The sequence below is a fragment of the Lytechinus variegatus genome, chromosome 10, assembly GCF_018143015.1.
Source record: "Lytechinus variegatus isolate NC3 chromosome 10, Lvar_3.0, whole genome shotgun sequence".
NCBI classification, from domain to species: Eukaryota; Metazoa; Echinodermata; class Echinoidea; order Temnopleuroida; family Toxopneustidae; genus Lytechinus; species Lytechinus variegatus.
Genome location: NC_054749.1, coordinates 23,068,468 through 23,084,758, shown reverse-complemented (window position 1 = coordinate 23,084,758; position 16,291 = coordinate 23,068,468). Strand labels below are relative to the sequence as shown.

The following is a 16,291-nucleotide window of genomic DNA, read 5'->3' as shown; positions in this document are numbered from 1 at the left end:
ATTCCCTTAATATCAGGGGAGTTGTATCTTTGGGATGTGATTATAATTAATTTCAGAAAAAAGGATAGAATGATTTGATTAACCTTGGCTTTTATCAGGCATTAAATGTATCCACTTAAAAACTGATAAACAAGTTCTTATATTGTTCAAATCAATTCTGATCACAAGTACATAAATACACACTATAAATATTCAGTAGTAACTTGAAATTTATAAGCTAGAAAGATGATTTCTGTCATTATGACATTATCTATTTCAGAAAAAATAACAATGTACATAAATTCATCAATCAACATTAAAAATATATTTTTTTCAAAATTGCAGGTTGATTTTTATCAATGTTAAATTTTAATTGTTTGTACTTGTTTAAAACAAGCTGAATAGCATTTAAATAAATGAACAATAAAATCCTGCACATACTTATAACAACTATAGGCTACTTTTGTATGAAATGAGTAAAAAATGTGAACAGTTCCAAGTTTTTCTGATTCCCAATGAATTATTACACTTCTTGCTCAAACTAAATGACACACATCAAATTTACATATGAATACTCAATATAAACAAATATTTAAACAGGACTTGGAATAAGAAGATTTCTAGCAAACAAAATTGTGCAGATTGTCAGGAATTCTATATTCTTTTTTGGTCATAGCATGTAATATCAAACCCAAACATATAAGAATAATATCAGTATATAGATAGGCCTTCATTTATCATGAGATGTTGGAAAAGCTCCAAACCTAGCTCGAATCATGGAATGATTATCAAATAATCACCTTCTCATCAATGTCAAATCAAATAGAACATGAATGTAAAATTGCTGCTGGCAAGGATTGTTTGGCCAGGATTGGATAGCTTTGGGCTCTTTATTCCAGAATGCCAAGGGCTTGCTTGACTGTAGGTATAATGGTGACAAGTCCGGGTCCCTGAAGAATGGTGCCATGTTCTCCCTCTGCTACACCGATGTGAAGCTTCCCAGTGCAGTACTACAGATAGGAAAACAAGAGATGGGGTAAAATTCTTTTTAAACATGTAGACCTGTATATTAACTGTAGAGTACCTTTATGTGACTGCAAAGCAATGTTGATGCTATATCTTGTACAAATCTTTGATTGAAAAGATAAGGGTATTGTTACATTTTAAGAAGTCTGAAAAAAATTGCACTAAGTTAAACTTAAGTTACACTTAAAATCCAAATTAGCAAGACACTTATCTACATTTGCCACTCCCCACCAAAGTGTTCAATGGGTACCCTGTAGGTAACCTCAATAAATTAGATTGGCATGTGTGGACTTGTGAAATTGCACCTGGATCCCCTAGGGAATGGAGATGGTGCATTTTATGTATGGAGCAGTAATTGAATCCAAGGCAATGACTGGGGTATAACCAATATGGAAACTGTTTAGATAAAATGTATCGAAGTGCTACATAAAAAGCAAAATATCACATTATTATCGTTCATAAATAGTTTATTCTCCAATAATAACAGGCATGTTATATATACATCATTTCTAGGTCCACATTAAATAAATATAAAAGATATAAATATCTCTATGAGCCAATCTTTAAGCAGACATTCTCACCTTGCCTAGTTCATAATCTTCACTCAATCCATACGCAGACATGATCTCTGACCCATGCGATGCCTTCACAAAGATGATGTCTCCTTGATGTTTCCCCTTGGGGTTGTAGCCTAGGCATGACTTGGTCCGCTGAACAAATCCCTCCATGGAGAACACAATGTCCTCTTGGCTCAGATCGGGCTGGGCCTCCGTGATCTTCGACTTCACCAGATCATACTGGTCGTCAGATCTTTTCAAGTCCATAAGCTGTTCTTTCAGCTGGGGATATAAAATAATGATGAAGAGCATGAAAGGGAATGAAACAAATTATCATCTGCACATTTTTCTTTGAATAACCATGTTACACCGAGGGAAAAATTTCCTGTTGAAATTTCATGAACTAACCCCAAAAGGAATATTATGAAATAGCTCTCATTTCCAAAAAGAAATTCTCAGAATGTGTTTACTACTACTTACTAGTGATTCTATACAATTGCAATTAGCATTGCATTATTGTGACTGACTCTATTAGGTATCTTTAGAAGTATACAAGTACTTTAGAAATGGACGTACCTCTTGCCATTTGGCTTGCGTATGTTGCATAGCAAAAGTCAGAAGGCTGCCGACATCTTTGCTGGCATCCTTTCCAAGTTCCTTCCCATCTTTTGTCTTCTCTCCTGAGAACTTCTTGTGGAAGAAGTCAGTGTGGCATGACAGGTAAGCGGGTGCCCCATCAAGAGAGATCAAGGGATTGACCTCTTCACCAGAAGCTTCTAGAATGAAGGCCATCTCAAGAGCCAAGCATGCACCGTAGGACAAACCAACAAAGCGATATGGACCGTGTCTTTGGACCTTCCTGATCTGTTCCACATAGTATGCTGCCATTTCTGGAATGGATTTATTGAGGACAGCAGGTGTGAACTGCACCCCGTAGCAGGGCAGAGGTATCTGCTTGGCAAATTCGATGTATATGGAGAGCGAGCCCTCAATAGGATGCAGGAGAAACACTGGCAAGAGATTCTCATTGGAGATGTCGTTCATCTTGATGACAGTGTCCTTGTCAGAGGCGGAAAGCATCGATGGAGAGTTGCTGAAGACTTTGGCAAACTGCTTGCCTTCATCGGCATCGTTTGCAGCAGCTGGAGCATCTACGGCGTCCATTCCGGGAGTGGATGAGTTGCCGCCAGAGGAAAGGTCAGCCAACTTGCGCATGGTGAGTTGGCGCAGTTCTTTCATTCCCATCTGGATGCTGTAGTCCCTCTCCAGGGTCTGTTTGACTTCCACCCCCATCAAGGAATCCAGACCAAGGTCAGATAGGGAAGCATCCTGGCTAACGCTTCCAGGGTCACTCAGACCCAAGATGTGTGCTACAGAGTCCACAAGGCTCACACTGGAACCTTGGCTGCTGGTTGCATCCACACGCTCCGCAGGCACGATCGAGGAAACCACAGGGCTTGACTGTGACAGGAAGCAGTCAAGGGTTGCCAGACAGGATGGCATTCGTTGAGACACACATCCACCGATCACAGTTTCGTTGCCACCCATGGTATCGACAACAACGCCGACGTCACCAATAACTCCCCACTGAATGGCTAAACCTGCCACACAAAAGAACGATATTATAGACATTAGTGATTATCCTTCTTGGCAATCACATGTAACATCATTGGCAAATATGCAATGTTTCCTTCATCTGTAAATGAAACATTTGAAACCACAAAATCAGTTTGAACTTAAGACAATATAAAATAATTTTATTGCTCTGATTCAAGCCTTTACATCATTCAAGGAGTGCCTTGTGGCCAACACACAAACAACAAACATCAGCAGGGCCCATAAAAAGGAATGCCTACCAACCACTCATTTTATCAGTATCCATGTCATCCTCCACCAAATAAACACCTGTATGGAGGTGGCAAATGAATAGCAATTCCTTACCTGGAAGTCCATCTTCCCTCCTCCTTTCACACACCCTCTCCATTGAGGAGTTAGCAAAGCCATAGTTGCTCTGTCCAGCATTGCCACGCCCACAGCTGACCGATGAGAACATGACGAACCACTCCAGTTCCTGGCCGCACAGCCGTCGGGTCACGAGGTCGAGGTTCACCGTGCCTTTGACCTTTGGGTTGCAGCATTGCTGGAAGGTTTCCGGTGTCTGGTTCTCAAAGAGGCCATCCCTCAATACCTTGGATTTAATCAGACACAAAGGAGGTTCAATAGAATTAATGTCTACTGCAAATATGATTAATCAGGGTCTTTATGCAGATTTGCAGTAATTTGCTTATTGGATGCACCTATGAATGTCTTTAACAAATATATTGCACAATATAAATGCTGTGGATCATCATCATCAGTCAGGGTCTTCTACAGTAACATTAAATTAGAATTGATGTTAATTTGTAATTAATGGTAACTGCCATGGTGACATTGTCGTATATAGCAAACCACTACAAAGTATTTCCTTGGAAGTCAACTTGGATGAAAAAAATTACCGTCAATGGGGGCAGGGGGGGTTCTAGAACAAGTGTGATGTGACTGAAGATCATGTTTTCTTTTGGTAAATCTAATAAATATCAATTTGAACTCTGAGGTACACTAAAATCAACATTTGCAAGGAACAACTTAATGATTTCTACCACATTATGATTTCACAGCCAAAACTAAAAGTGGCGATTTACCTCAGACAATATTGGTGTAGCTGAAATTCAAAATTCAAAGACAACATACAATGGGGAACAAGGCAATTCAAACGAATCAGCCTCATGGCTAGAAGGCAAACGTTGACTAAATGAGATGAGACCAAGCATCAATCTCCATATTAACCCCCCTTCTTCAGCCATCCCCCCCCCAGCCCCACAAAGAAAATCAAGACTAACCATTGCCAAGTTAAATATGCCACCGATAGCTCCCATCTGTTGGCTTTCCCGGATGAGAAGCTCCGCCTCCTCCTGTCGGCTGACATCCCTCTTAGAAACAAGAACCCTGATGCCTTGTTCCTCCCAGCAGGCGACACGATGGGCTTGATAACCAGTCCTTACCCCAGATCGGGATGTCAATACAAGGCTCTTGGCTCCTGAGGGGTTTATTGAATAATAAGAAAGTGTGAAGATAATGATGGTGATGATGAAGATTATATAGAAACAGATAAAGATCACATATTGGTAGTAAGTCAAGTGAAGATAGTTTCCATTCCATGAGTGATCAAGACAAACTTCTTTGCTCCTGAAGGTTTTATTAAATAATGACATTATGTTATGAAGGCCACTGGAAGACCAGCTAACAAAGCTAAGTAAATAAGATTTGCATCATTATTATTATTACTATTATCATCATTAATATTATTATCATTATAATCATCATAATTTTTATAATCATAATCTTCTTCATCATCATCATCATCATCATCGTCATCATCGTTGTTTTATTATTACAGATTATTATTATCTCATCTCACCTCTGTCTACCAGCCACTGAGCAAGCTCAAGACCAAAGCCTCCCAGACCACCAGTGATGATATATACCCGGCAAGGGTGGCAGTTGTTTTTGGCCACAGCGGAGAACTTTTGAGGCAAGGGTGCCACCATCTTCTCCTGCTCTTCTGGTCTGACCTGTAAAAAACAATAGATTGAAAAGTAGATATGATAAGTAATGTTTTACAGTGGTCCTAAGAAGTTAGTGGACCCAATCGGGAAATTCACCTTTTCATGCTGAGTGTTGAATGGAGAGAACAACACTACAATGTTTGGCGAGCCCAGAGAAATAAATACCCGACTTCACAATTAAATATCTAAAACATGGCAGAACTTGAACATTTGAAATATGTTTATCTTCTGGTGGAGTTCACTAATTTTTTAGCACCACTGTATTTTTGGTTGCATATTCTGCTACTTCACTGAGAAATATTATGTAAGTAAATGATTCATGTGGTTTCATTTTTAGATTAGTGGTTGGAGGGATTACGAGGAGCAAATATGTGCTTACCTGTATTAGAACCTTTCCAATATGCTTTCCTTGAGCCATGAAACGGAATGCCAGTTCCACGTCATCTCGTTGGAATGTGGTAGCCTGGAGAGGGCGCACTACTCCCGATGCAATGCCATCCTTCATGAGGCGAGCGACGGTCGGCCAGTCCGGGTTGCCGGCGTCCATTAGCCGGTCCAAGTGCACGCCATGGAAGGAGGTGTTCTTCAAAAACAAGGCCATGCCTGAGATGGAAGATTAGTTCACAACAATCACAGAATGATGTTTTTCAAAGACTAATTTGACATTGTTTGCTCTCACTATTTAGAGTATTTATCATTTTAGTAAAGGGCAAATAAAAATTGTAAAATTTGAAAGGTAAAATATGCAATGTCTAACCATTTCCAACATTTTTATGGTTAGAGTGTTAATTTTGAGTCTTGCCTTTCCTGTTACATCTTGATGTGAGTAAAATAAGGCTGTTCAATTACCTGAGCATTTACAGTCCTATGATTTTCTATATATTCACTACCAAAGAATCAAGCTGTTTTCACAGAATAAAATATGAAATCGAACAGGCATTTTCACTATACTGACTTTTTCATGGCATGACTCCTTAATATATGAGCTTCTTTTTATTCAAAATTTTTGTTATTCTGGATAATTGGTTTGATAGCTTGTACGTTGAATATGAATTGAAGGATCATTTTTATTTCTCATGTGGAAATATGTGCAGAAACAAATCTCCATTTCCCTTAGTGTTCTTTTCTTGGGCACTCTTTTGAAAGATTGACATGTCTGATGGTTGCCATAGTAATAGTCAGACACATGTGCTTCTCAGCCAATCAAATCATATGCCCTGCTAATAGCCAAACAAATATTCTGTGTACCAATCAAAGCACAAGAAATATATGCTCCATAAAAATCAGAAATTGATTAGCACAACGGGGGAGTGTTTCATGAAGAGTTTTTTCATCAACAGATGTTAAAAGCTACTGAAAATCCTGGCATCTTATTGGCTGAGAGCATATAGGTCAGTGAAAATCAGGAACAAAATTCTTCATGAAATGCTCCCAGGATCTCTAAGCATTAAAAGGATATCTTACCCAGTCCAGTATTTTGTGAAAGATCATACTTTCCAATCTCCAGGAACCGTCCGTGCATGGCCAGCAGCCTCAGACTTGCTTCTAACTTCTCTGCGGCTAGTGAATTCAGCACAACATCAACACCTGTGATGACAAATTTGCAAAAAAAAAACGAAAAGGTTGATTAATAAGGCTTAGTGGTTAGAGCACTCGCCTTATGGATGGGTGGTTGTGGAATCAAATCCTGGCCAATTCATACCACCAAAAACAAATAATGGGATCTTCTGCCTTCTTGCTGGGTGCCTAGTTGGCACATTAGATGGAATAGGATTCTTTGCATAATCAATTTCAGAATAAACTTTAGCGGCTACCATGAGATAATGGAACTTCACTATTTCTTCTACTGAAACTGAAACATGTGTTGCTCATGACTTGAAACCAAAATGATCAAAATATATATTGACAATTGAATACAAACAAATGCAAGTATAGGATAGTCATAAGAATAATTCTCTCTTTGGTTTTGGGGTAAATGCTTGTATAGCTACTACCATATATCAGTGTCTTTTCTTTGTAAGGTGCCATTTCCACCAGCCAACAAAACAGAATCAGGGCTCTGTATCACATCACTTTGTGATCGATTGTACATAATGATCAGTGTAACAACTTGTTAAAATTGGCCCTACAATTACTTGCTAAGCTTTGTGATCCAGGTAGGTGTTTCATAAAGCTGTTCGTAAAGTTACGAACGACTTTACGCATGACTGAAACATGTTCTTAGGTCATAACTCAATTACACAGGGATATCACATAGCACAAGAAAGGATCACCAGTCGTGCGTAAAGTCATTCGTATCTTACGAACAGCTTTATGAAACACCCACCAGGGCACTGGAACGTTATTCAATTCAATACTTAAGACGGAATTTTAAGCATTTTAGTCAGTATTCTTCTTAAGTAAAATACCTACCCAAATTCGATATTCAATAGTCTCTTTTGGCCAAGTATTTTGCTTAAATCTTTTAAAGTCAGCCCCTACTTGACTAAACTCTGGCTTGCATGCAGTTTACAAATATGCATACCCACAATCATGCATTCTACGCACAAGTGGAAACACACATTGCACATTATTTGGCTCAGACTACATGAAAGTGATCTGAATACAAGTTCAAGCATTTTGCTTCGTACAAAACTTACTCCATCAATACTCTCAATTAAATACCTGCCCCAGGGGCCGTTTCATAAAGCTATTTGTAAGTGAAAATGAAAATCCATAATTTATTTTTCGAAATAGACATGAAATGAAATACTCAGAAAATTTGCTTTGCCCAATTGATTGTGGGCCTGGCAGATGCTGTGCAGCACCAGATCGATGAGGCTCTATCCCTTTAATCGTTGAACGTCAAACAGGGTAGCAGCAACTCCCATCTTTTAACGTCTTTTGGTCTGACGCGGCCAGGGTTTGAACCCCCGACCTCCGGGTTGTGAGAGGGACGGTCTACCAACTGAGCCAACACACCGGTTAAGAGTGACTTTAAGAATGCCTGGTTAACCTATTTTTAAATCACCACTAAAAAACATTTGATGCATACCATTTATCACAATAAGGGTGACCAGTCGTTCTAAAAGTCACTCATTACAAACAGCTTAATGAAACACCCATCCGGTCTATATTTCTTTGCATGCCACATATTCTACAGAAGAAATATGAATGTTACAACAGAAGGTGATGTGACCTTACCTCTTCCATTGGTCTCTTTCATGATGTGAGGTTCGAAGGTCAGATCACGGGAGTTAGCAAAGCAGCCATCAGACAGCTGCGGGAAGCGAAGTTTCAAGAAGTCCCTCTTTTCCTTGGTGCCTGAAAATTAAGTTAGCAATCAATATGATTTAAGCCACTGAAATCATTGTATCCTTCCAACGAATCTATAAAATGGCTGAGAAATTATGAAACGAAAATGAAGTCAACACTAATCTATAATCATAAGTGATGGATGAATACAACAAAGAGAGAAAATAAATGAATCGCCTTCATAGGCAAGTCTTAGATTCCTTCTTCATATATCATTCTTTATTAACGACTGTATGACATATTCAATTCTTTTTGAAATGAAACAACCCAACAGAATATCTTACTCTAGGGAATAATTGTGCTTACTACATTTGTTTAGTACTTTCAGTCTTGAGTTTTGAGAAAAACTCTTGACTAAGTTCTGTTCAGTCCTATGTAAAAATGTGCTACAAAAAACTTTTTGTTTAGCAGTCTTTAAAAAGTGAGGAGCAAATTGCAAAACCTGTTATAGATCATACCACATGTTGTAAAGACCCTGCAGCCATAGCTGAGGGCGATGCCGATGGCAGCTTGCCCCACCCCACCAGAACCGGAGTGAATCAACACGGTATCTCCTTTCCTCAGCTGCCCTCGGACGACCAATGCATAGTAGGCGGTGCAGTAGACCACAGGGACAGTTGCTGCCTCTTCCAGGGACCATGCATCAGGGATGTCAAAGAGAAGATGATTCTCTGCCGCTACCGAAGTAGCTAGACCATCGCTCTGTACCAGTCCCATCACCCGTCTCCCGTTGCCAAGGCGACCAGAGAACTCTAGACCTAGAATGCACTCCTTCTGGGCAAGTTCAGCTGTTTGTATGAAGTGTAAGAGATAAACACACTGAATAACAATTGTTGCTCAACCAGTAGGCCAATTTTGAATTCTGGAGCAAAGCAACACCAATGGAGGGAAATTATGAATGATGTAGAAGATTATTCAAAATTCATGCAGTCATGCATGTACATGTAAGAAAATTTTGAATAATCTTCTACATTCATAATTTTCTTACATGTACATGCATGACTGCATGAATTGATGAGGGAAACCATTATGATAATAATAATAATAATACAAAACATTTATAGGGCGCTTAATACGGGCATTTCTAAGTGCGATGTGTTCTGTATTTAACTTTACATAAGAAAAAATTAAATGGGCATAATAACACAAAGTGTGACAAAAATCATTAAGAGAGAAAAAAAATACTAACAGATTTAAACTGGTGTGCACCTCTAATGACCGACCAACAACTGGGATTCATTGATTGAAAGGTTGAAAATACAATCAACCTTTTTTGTACATCCGACCCCCATTTTTCTCAAGTTTTACTTCACTTCATAAACTAAACAAGTCATAGTTATTTGAGAGCATTACAGGCTGTCGAAAGAACTAGAAATCAGAGACAAGATTTAATGAAGGTACCACATATATGGGGTAAGACATACATATTCTATGGAATTGCCCAGTAGTACTGGAAATGAACTGTTTGCAGCAATCAAACTACATCCAACTTATTACGTAATCATTCCATGTGTGATTCGATACATGTATGAACACTGTTACCCAAACAGTATTTAGAGAGCAGGTGCCATAAAAACATTCTAAAAGCCTTCAGCACTTACCAGGTAGCGCATCCGGTGGCAGCTTCCCTGTCGCAAGCATGATATCTCTGAAGTTGAGAGATGCATAGTAGACACTGCACATGGAAACATCTGAAGGGAGCTGCTCAGGGGTCATGTAGGTCATAGGTGAGGCCACCCATCTCAGGGTTGAAAGGTCACCTCTTGTCAACGTGTTGACATAGGCATGGCAGGTCTCCACTCTTGCGTTGTCAGGAGCTGTCAGGGGAGATTTAAGAAAATATACTTATCATCACTGAAATCATCAAATTGAAGGGCGATCGGAAGAATGATGGATGGATTAAACAAGTTCAAAAGTTTGATGAAGAAAGGCATCAGGATCATCATTAAAAGAAGCTTTTCAAAAGCATCTTATTATTGTTACCATCATTTTTTCCATGTTTGATTTGTGTATACAAAATTATTTCTTTCTTCAAAACAACTACAACAGACATCAAAACATTAATGCACCTACATTCCTATATCTGAAATAATAATACACAACAGCTTTATGTTCACTTTAAAATTTTCTTACATGAATAGTGATATGAGTGATATGATACAACACTTATTGCCCTTAAGATATTTGTAGCCTTTCATTAACAATTTAAGTTCAAATAATAAATGTTATATCCCTTACAAAGCCAGTTCATATTACATCATCTCACGAAACAATCTATTGATTTTGAACATTAATCACCAGTACTCATATAAAATAAATAGATACTAAATGAAAGTTGAATTTAACCAATTATTGTAAATTGTCAACTCACAGGTTTCCAACAAGTTGTGTCTGTATGATCCCCATTGTCCATCCTTCAAAACATTCATGACAAGGTCTTGACTGAAGATTTGTCTTGTGTGTTTATCCAACTGGCTCAAGTCAAGAGATGAAGACTCCGGGGTTGCATTGAATATACACCTGTGGATCAATCATAGTAATAAAAAATGTAAGACTGTTCTTATCTTGAGATAATAAATGTACCGTAAGGGCACTAGTGTTCAACCCGTCTGGAGAGTTTCCTCAAATATATAGAAATATGAAATTTACCTTAATTTCAGACCTGTCTTATTTCCAAGAGCAAATGCTGGTTATTTATTTTGCATTATTTTTTTCTTCAACCCATTGACTGTGTGCGCGGGCGATCGAATTATACGGTGATGGTTTTTGGCACTGGGATTCAACCCGTCGGCACTAGTATTCAACCTAGCAATGAAAGGTGGCGCCGTTTCTCAATCTGCCCTTGTCCCAATAGAGTATAGACTGAACCATTTGAGATGAGACCAAACAGGGAAATAGTCAAAGCCATAGACTTAAATAGTTCTCGATCTAGTTTAGCAATCTAAACCATTTTGAGATTCGCTATCTATCATCACTAGGTTGAATACTAGTGCAATTCAGTGCAAAAGGTCATCGTCGCATAATTCGATCCTCCACGCATACAGACTCAACAGATTGATAAAGAATATACCAACAGATTACCCTGGAAATAACAAAGGTATGAAATTAAGATTAATTCCCTATTTCTAAATATTTGGGGGAATTTGTCCAAATCTTTGAATTATGCCGGGTTGAATACTAGTGCCCATACGGTACGTTTGTATTTGGGATATCCAGCAACTGTGCTTCCCAAGCGATGAGTGATGATTTTCAATGAAGTAAAAGGAAAAAAAATCCATGGAAAGACATCAATCGTCATTTGCAATGCTTTCCTGGAATGAGCCAACTTGGTCCAGTCAGTGAATGGCCAACAGAAATATCATGTAATGACAGATTATATTTGTAAAGAGCCAGGGGTGTCATCTTTTTACTCTCATACACCTTGTGTATAATCCACTGCATTTTACTAGTTTTCGTCAATAAGAAAAGAGTAAAGAAAGATTCTAAAAGCATTATTCAAAATGTGCAATTAAAGCAGAATAGAAATGCTATGGTCATTCACCTTATTCTTTCACCTCCTTGTTCCTGTTTGAGGCAGTTTGTCAATCCCACAATGCCGCTGTGATAGGCTCTGTCCGAAAGGAGCCAGATGTTCTCTTTTGATGGCTTTTCCTCATACTCTAACATCTTTTCCTGTAGGTCAGTCACCCAAGAGTAGGTCTCATCATCAATGTTCAATATGAATGGGGATGGGTCGTTGGTGATGCTGGTGGCCACCTTGCGGCAGAGGAATAGAGTGGTCAAGAGGCCACTGCTCTTTACCGAAATGACCTCAAAGCCATGATCCTTGATAGCCAGAATGTACTCCTGTTCAGAGATGATGGCGCGGGAGTCAAAGGGCAAGACATTGGCACCCGATGGAGATTGGTTGCAGGTGATGTCATGAAGTAAAACAAACCCATCATCCCTGAGCGCTGCGTGGATGTTGGACAATGCTTCCTTCAGATTAGAGGTCTGTCTGGTCAGTCCATCTACAAGGATAAGATCAGATCCAGTCAGTCCATTTGTGGGTGTTGTTGCAATGTCCCAGAGGTGGCTTTTGATGTGCATTGCCTCAAGTTCTTCAGAGGCTTCCTCCAGCTTCTTTTTCTCTGCTTCAGCAATGGAAAACTCAAGCTCAGTTGTGGGTTGTGAGTGCAGGCAAGAGATGGCCCTTGGGTAGAGCTGGCCTTTAAGGGCACCAATCTCGAGCAATTTCATCTTCAATGATCTTGTGTTCTCCCAAACAACATCCAAGGCATTCTTGAAGTGCTTCCCTTGAACAAGTCCTCGCATTAGAACATCATCCTTGCAACCCTCTTCAAGAATCTCCAGCATGTCCCTCAAAATGCCATCTTTTTTCTCAAGCTCACTAATCTTCTGCAGTGCATTCAAGTAACTGTACTCAGGTTTCTCCAAGAATGGCTTCAGCTCATCCTCACTGAAGGTGCAGCAGACCACCTGCTTGACATCTCGGAATGGGAATTCAATCCCAGCTGCAATAAACTTCTTCCTGGTCACCTCCAGGACTTTCTGGGCATACCTCGCACAGACACTGCTATATTCCTTGAGGATACTGTCTTTGGACTGAAGGTTGTCTTCATTGTAGGGCACAAAGCAGAAGTCCTCTACAAGCGGGGGTGCATGCTGTGCATGTCTCTTTGGTGCCACTGTGGCATGCAGACCTGAGATTTCCACACCTCCAGCTCTGCAGGTGTCAGTGAATTTGTCAACAGTGACCTTCATCGCTGTTGAAAAAAAACAAAAGGAAATAATTGGATTAGGTAAGATGCAACGCAAATTGGCAAAACAAAACTTGCTCCAAATATAAGTCCTTATTTCTTTCATGCTTTATTCAAGCTTTAGCAGACAGGTATATACATTTATGTCTTAAAGAAATAAAGAATTCATTTTCCCCATTATTGAGCACTGGTTTTCTATCATTTCCTTAACACAGAATGACAAGGGGGAATGTATGTCTTATAATCAAATTGATGTTGACTTATTCACATAAACATTTTAAAAATGTTTGAGATCATGTGATGGATATTTGAAACTGAAAGAGATGCATAAAAATACAAAATGCATGCAAGTCTTTCAGGATATAGTAATTCTGAGGTGCATACAAGTCAACTTTTTCCAAATCACTTAAAAACAGTTTTTTATCTCCAGGTTAATCGAATGGCCAGACCTTATGTTACTTTCAGCTGAATAGAAAAAATATTTTATTTTCAATGACTACCTTGCATTCCATCAACTTCCACATCCACAAGGGTGGGGTTGATTGAGATGCGTCTGATGCGGGTTGGTAGGCGGAGACACCGGATTCCTCTCTGACGGTTGAGAATGGTAACTTGGAGCATGGTGTCTGTGAAACTCACCCAATTACCAGACCACGCAAGGGTGCCTTCGCTTCCTGAAAATGATCAACACAAAACATGAAGGTTGGTATTCTCATAGCATTGAACTTGGACCACATTTTTATGGAGTGCCGAGGCTTGCCTAACCAGAACAAGAAATGTTGATATGTCGATGCAAACTTATGGAGATATCCATAGAAATGCCATATGGTGGGGTTTTTTTTGTCATGTGTTTTTAGCAATGACTATCATGACTCTCCGTTTTATGCTGTTCTTTATTTAAAATTTACTCTGCCAAGCATCACATAGATCGTGCTTTCTGTGTATTTGCTTTACTTATTCAAATACATTTGCTAAATAACACATTCCTGATATTATGACATTATAACTGTGATACCCTGGACCCATATTCATGAAATCTTGACAAGTCTAGTAATCACCTTATTGAGCACTGTGGCCTATGTAATCAGAGCAGCGTCTGTAGTGCAGGAATCCCACAAGAGGCCTTTCACTGCCAATTCTCACACTTCATCATAGTCATATCAATGGAGAATGCAGGAAAGCTGCTATAAAGAGACGCATAGTGCCCTTATAGCATGATTCCTGCTAAACAATGTGGAACAAACTCTTAACAAGTTGGGTCCTGCATGGAACACATACTCACCATCATCTTTGACTTTGATGATACCCTGGAACTCTGGACCATACTCATACCCTCGGAGTCTCAACTCCTTGTAGACATCGCCTTTCTCCAGGACAATGGCTCCAGCCAAGGCAGAGTCTCCTGCAGGAGCTCTTTCTGCAAGAGGAGAATCTGGGATGAAGATCTTACCAGATACAGCCAGCTGATCTCCGTCGCCTACCTCAAAGGAGTTTGAGCCAGGAGCAATGCGGACCTCCAGGTCAATGGTACCTGGAATAGTAATGAAAACGGCTACATTGTAATTGCCCAGATATCCATACCAGGTGGGTGTTTCATAAAGCTGTTTGTAAAGTTAAGCACAACTTTACCCATGATTGGAAACTGAACATGGTATTAGGCGATTAGAATCCAGACAAAAATATCTTTAAAAGCAACATCTATGGTCCATTTTCTCAGAAGATTTGTCATTAAAGGGTACTGCATTAACTTCCATATGTATCTTCAAATAATCAGAAAAATGTCTTCCCATGCAGGAACTTGACAACAAAACACAATAGAATCAGATTTTTCAGATTCAAACCATCTTATGGTTTTTAATTTTTTTCAGTGAAATTAAGAATTTAGTTACCAGGGGTAGATTTCATATATCAAATATAGAGTGATTTCACTAGCTGCTATAAGCTAATGAAACCCTTGCATCTGATTTGCTCAGAACAAATTATTCAGGCGAAACAAATGCCAAAATGCTACTCTCCTAATCTGAATACAACAAAAATCCATACCTGTTTTGGGTACAATGGTTGCCTGGTGTATTGTGATGTCTTTGAACTCTACCGGCATCAGATTGGGCATGGTATTCTTCATCCTGGCCAAAGCACGCCAAGCAAGGCACAGATACCCGGTGGCGGGGTACAGTACGCGTCCATCGATGCAATGATCCTTGATGAAGCTGTCCTCTGACTCAGGAGACACATCTATTTAGAGGAGGGGGGGGGGGTAAAATAGGCAATGGAAAATAAGTGCATCTCATCATTCCTGAATTCATACTCTAATGATATGAAGAAAACAGGTGTTATTAGTTTTTTTTGTTCACAGAATATGATAGATGGATAGGCAGATATACAGACAGACAAACAGAAATAAGAGAGTAGGCCCCATGAGGAGATAAAATGAATGCAAATACAGGTAGATGGACTGACTGAAACAATCGGTGAACTTACAAACATTCTTCGTTATAATTTATTCCTCATACCGAGTAATTAATGTTTTTTTTTTGAATAATGTAGATAACAGATTTATTAAATCTATCAATGCGATGATGTTGTAAGAAGAACCACTGAAGTTATTTTTGTGAAAATGCTTACCAATTGTAAATTTTGTCACAGTTGGGCTGCTACCCCCCTGCTTCAGGAAGTCCTCCACCCTTGGGATATCCCATTCTTGGGAATGATCCCATCTGATGGCAGGAGCGATAGAGGGCGTGCTAACGGATACTGGAAAGTCTACCGCAGGGTACAAGCTCTCCAGATTCACATCAATCCCACAGGTATAGAGCTTACCAAGGTTTGTGAGGAAGAAATCAAGGTTGTTGGTTTTCTTGCGGTTCATGAGGCTAAGGAACTCAACCTTGCTTGAAAGGGTTCTCTTCAAGATTGCCTATGGTAAGAATATGGACAGAGTCAGTTGCAAAAGTGACCAGAACTGTGCCAAAAGTTATGAAATGAAGCAATTTTGTCATGATACATGATTTCTTCAGGATTCCTTCTAAAAATGATGAACAGATTCTAAAATGCTTAATGATATTTCATT

General features: G+C 39.3%; 1 protein-coding gene across 3 annotated transcripts in view; it reads right to left on the bottom strand.

Moving 5' to 3' along the window:
* Positions 1–657: 657 nt before the first annotated feature.
* Positions 658–16,291, bottom strand: part of LOC121422288 (fatty acid synthase-like) — a 29,172-nt gene continuing 13,538 nt past the window's right edge. For all 3 annotated transcript variants that reach the window (XM_041617223.1, XM_041617225.1, XM_041617224.1), the window contains exons 12-28: positions 15,847–16,138; positions 15,265–15,456; positions 14,504–14,752; positions 13,722–13,895; positions 12,003–13,227; positions 10,833–10,981; positions 10,063–10,278; positions 8,920–9,249; positions 8,351–8,470; positions 6,632–6,754; positions 5,547–5,770; positions 5,020–5,173; positions 4,442–4,638; positions 3,504–3,750; positions 2,139–3,163; positions 1,587–1,844; positions 658–989 (exon numbers count right to left, since the gene is read on the bottom strand). In XM_041617223.1, the coding sequence (XP_041473157.1) occupies positions 870–989; positions 1,587–1,844; positions 2,139–3,163; positions 3,504–3,750; positions 4,442–4,638; positions 5,020–5,173; positions 5,547–5,770; positions 6,632–6,754; positions 8,351–8,470; positions 8,920–9,249; positions 10,063–10,278; positions 10,833–10,981; positions 12,003–13,227; positions 13,722–13,895; positions 14,504–14,752; positions 15,265–15,456; positions 15,847–16,138 (5,295 nt within the window). In that variant the 3' untranslated portion in view covers positions 658–869. The remainder of the gene's footprint in view (positions 990–1,586; positions 1,845–2,138; positions 3,164–3,503; positions 3,751–4,441; positions 4,639–5,019; positions 5,174–5,546; positions 5,771–6,631; positions 6,755–8,350; positions 8,471–8,919; positions 9,250–10,062; positions 10,279–10,832; positions 10,982–12,002; positions 13,228–13,721; positions 13,896–14,503; positions 14,753–15,264; positions 15,457–15,846; positions 16,139–16,291) is intronic.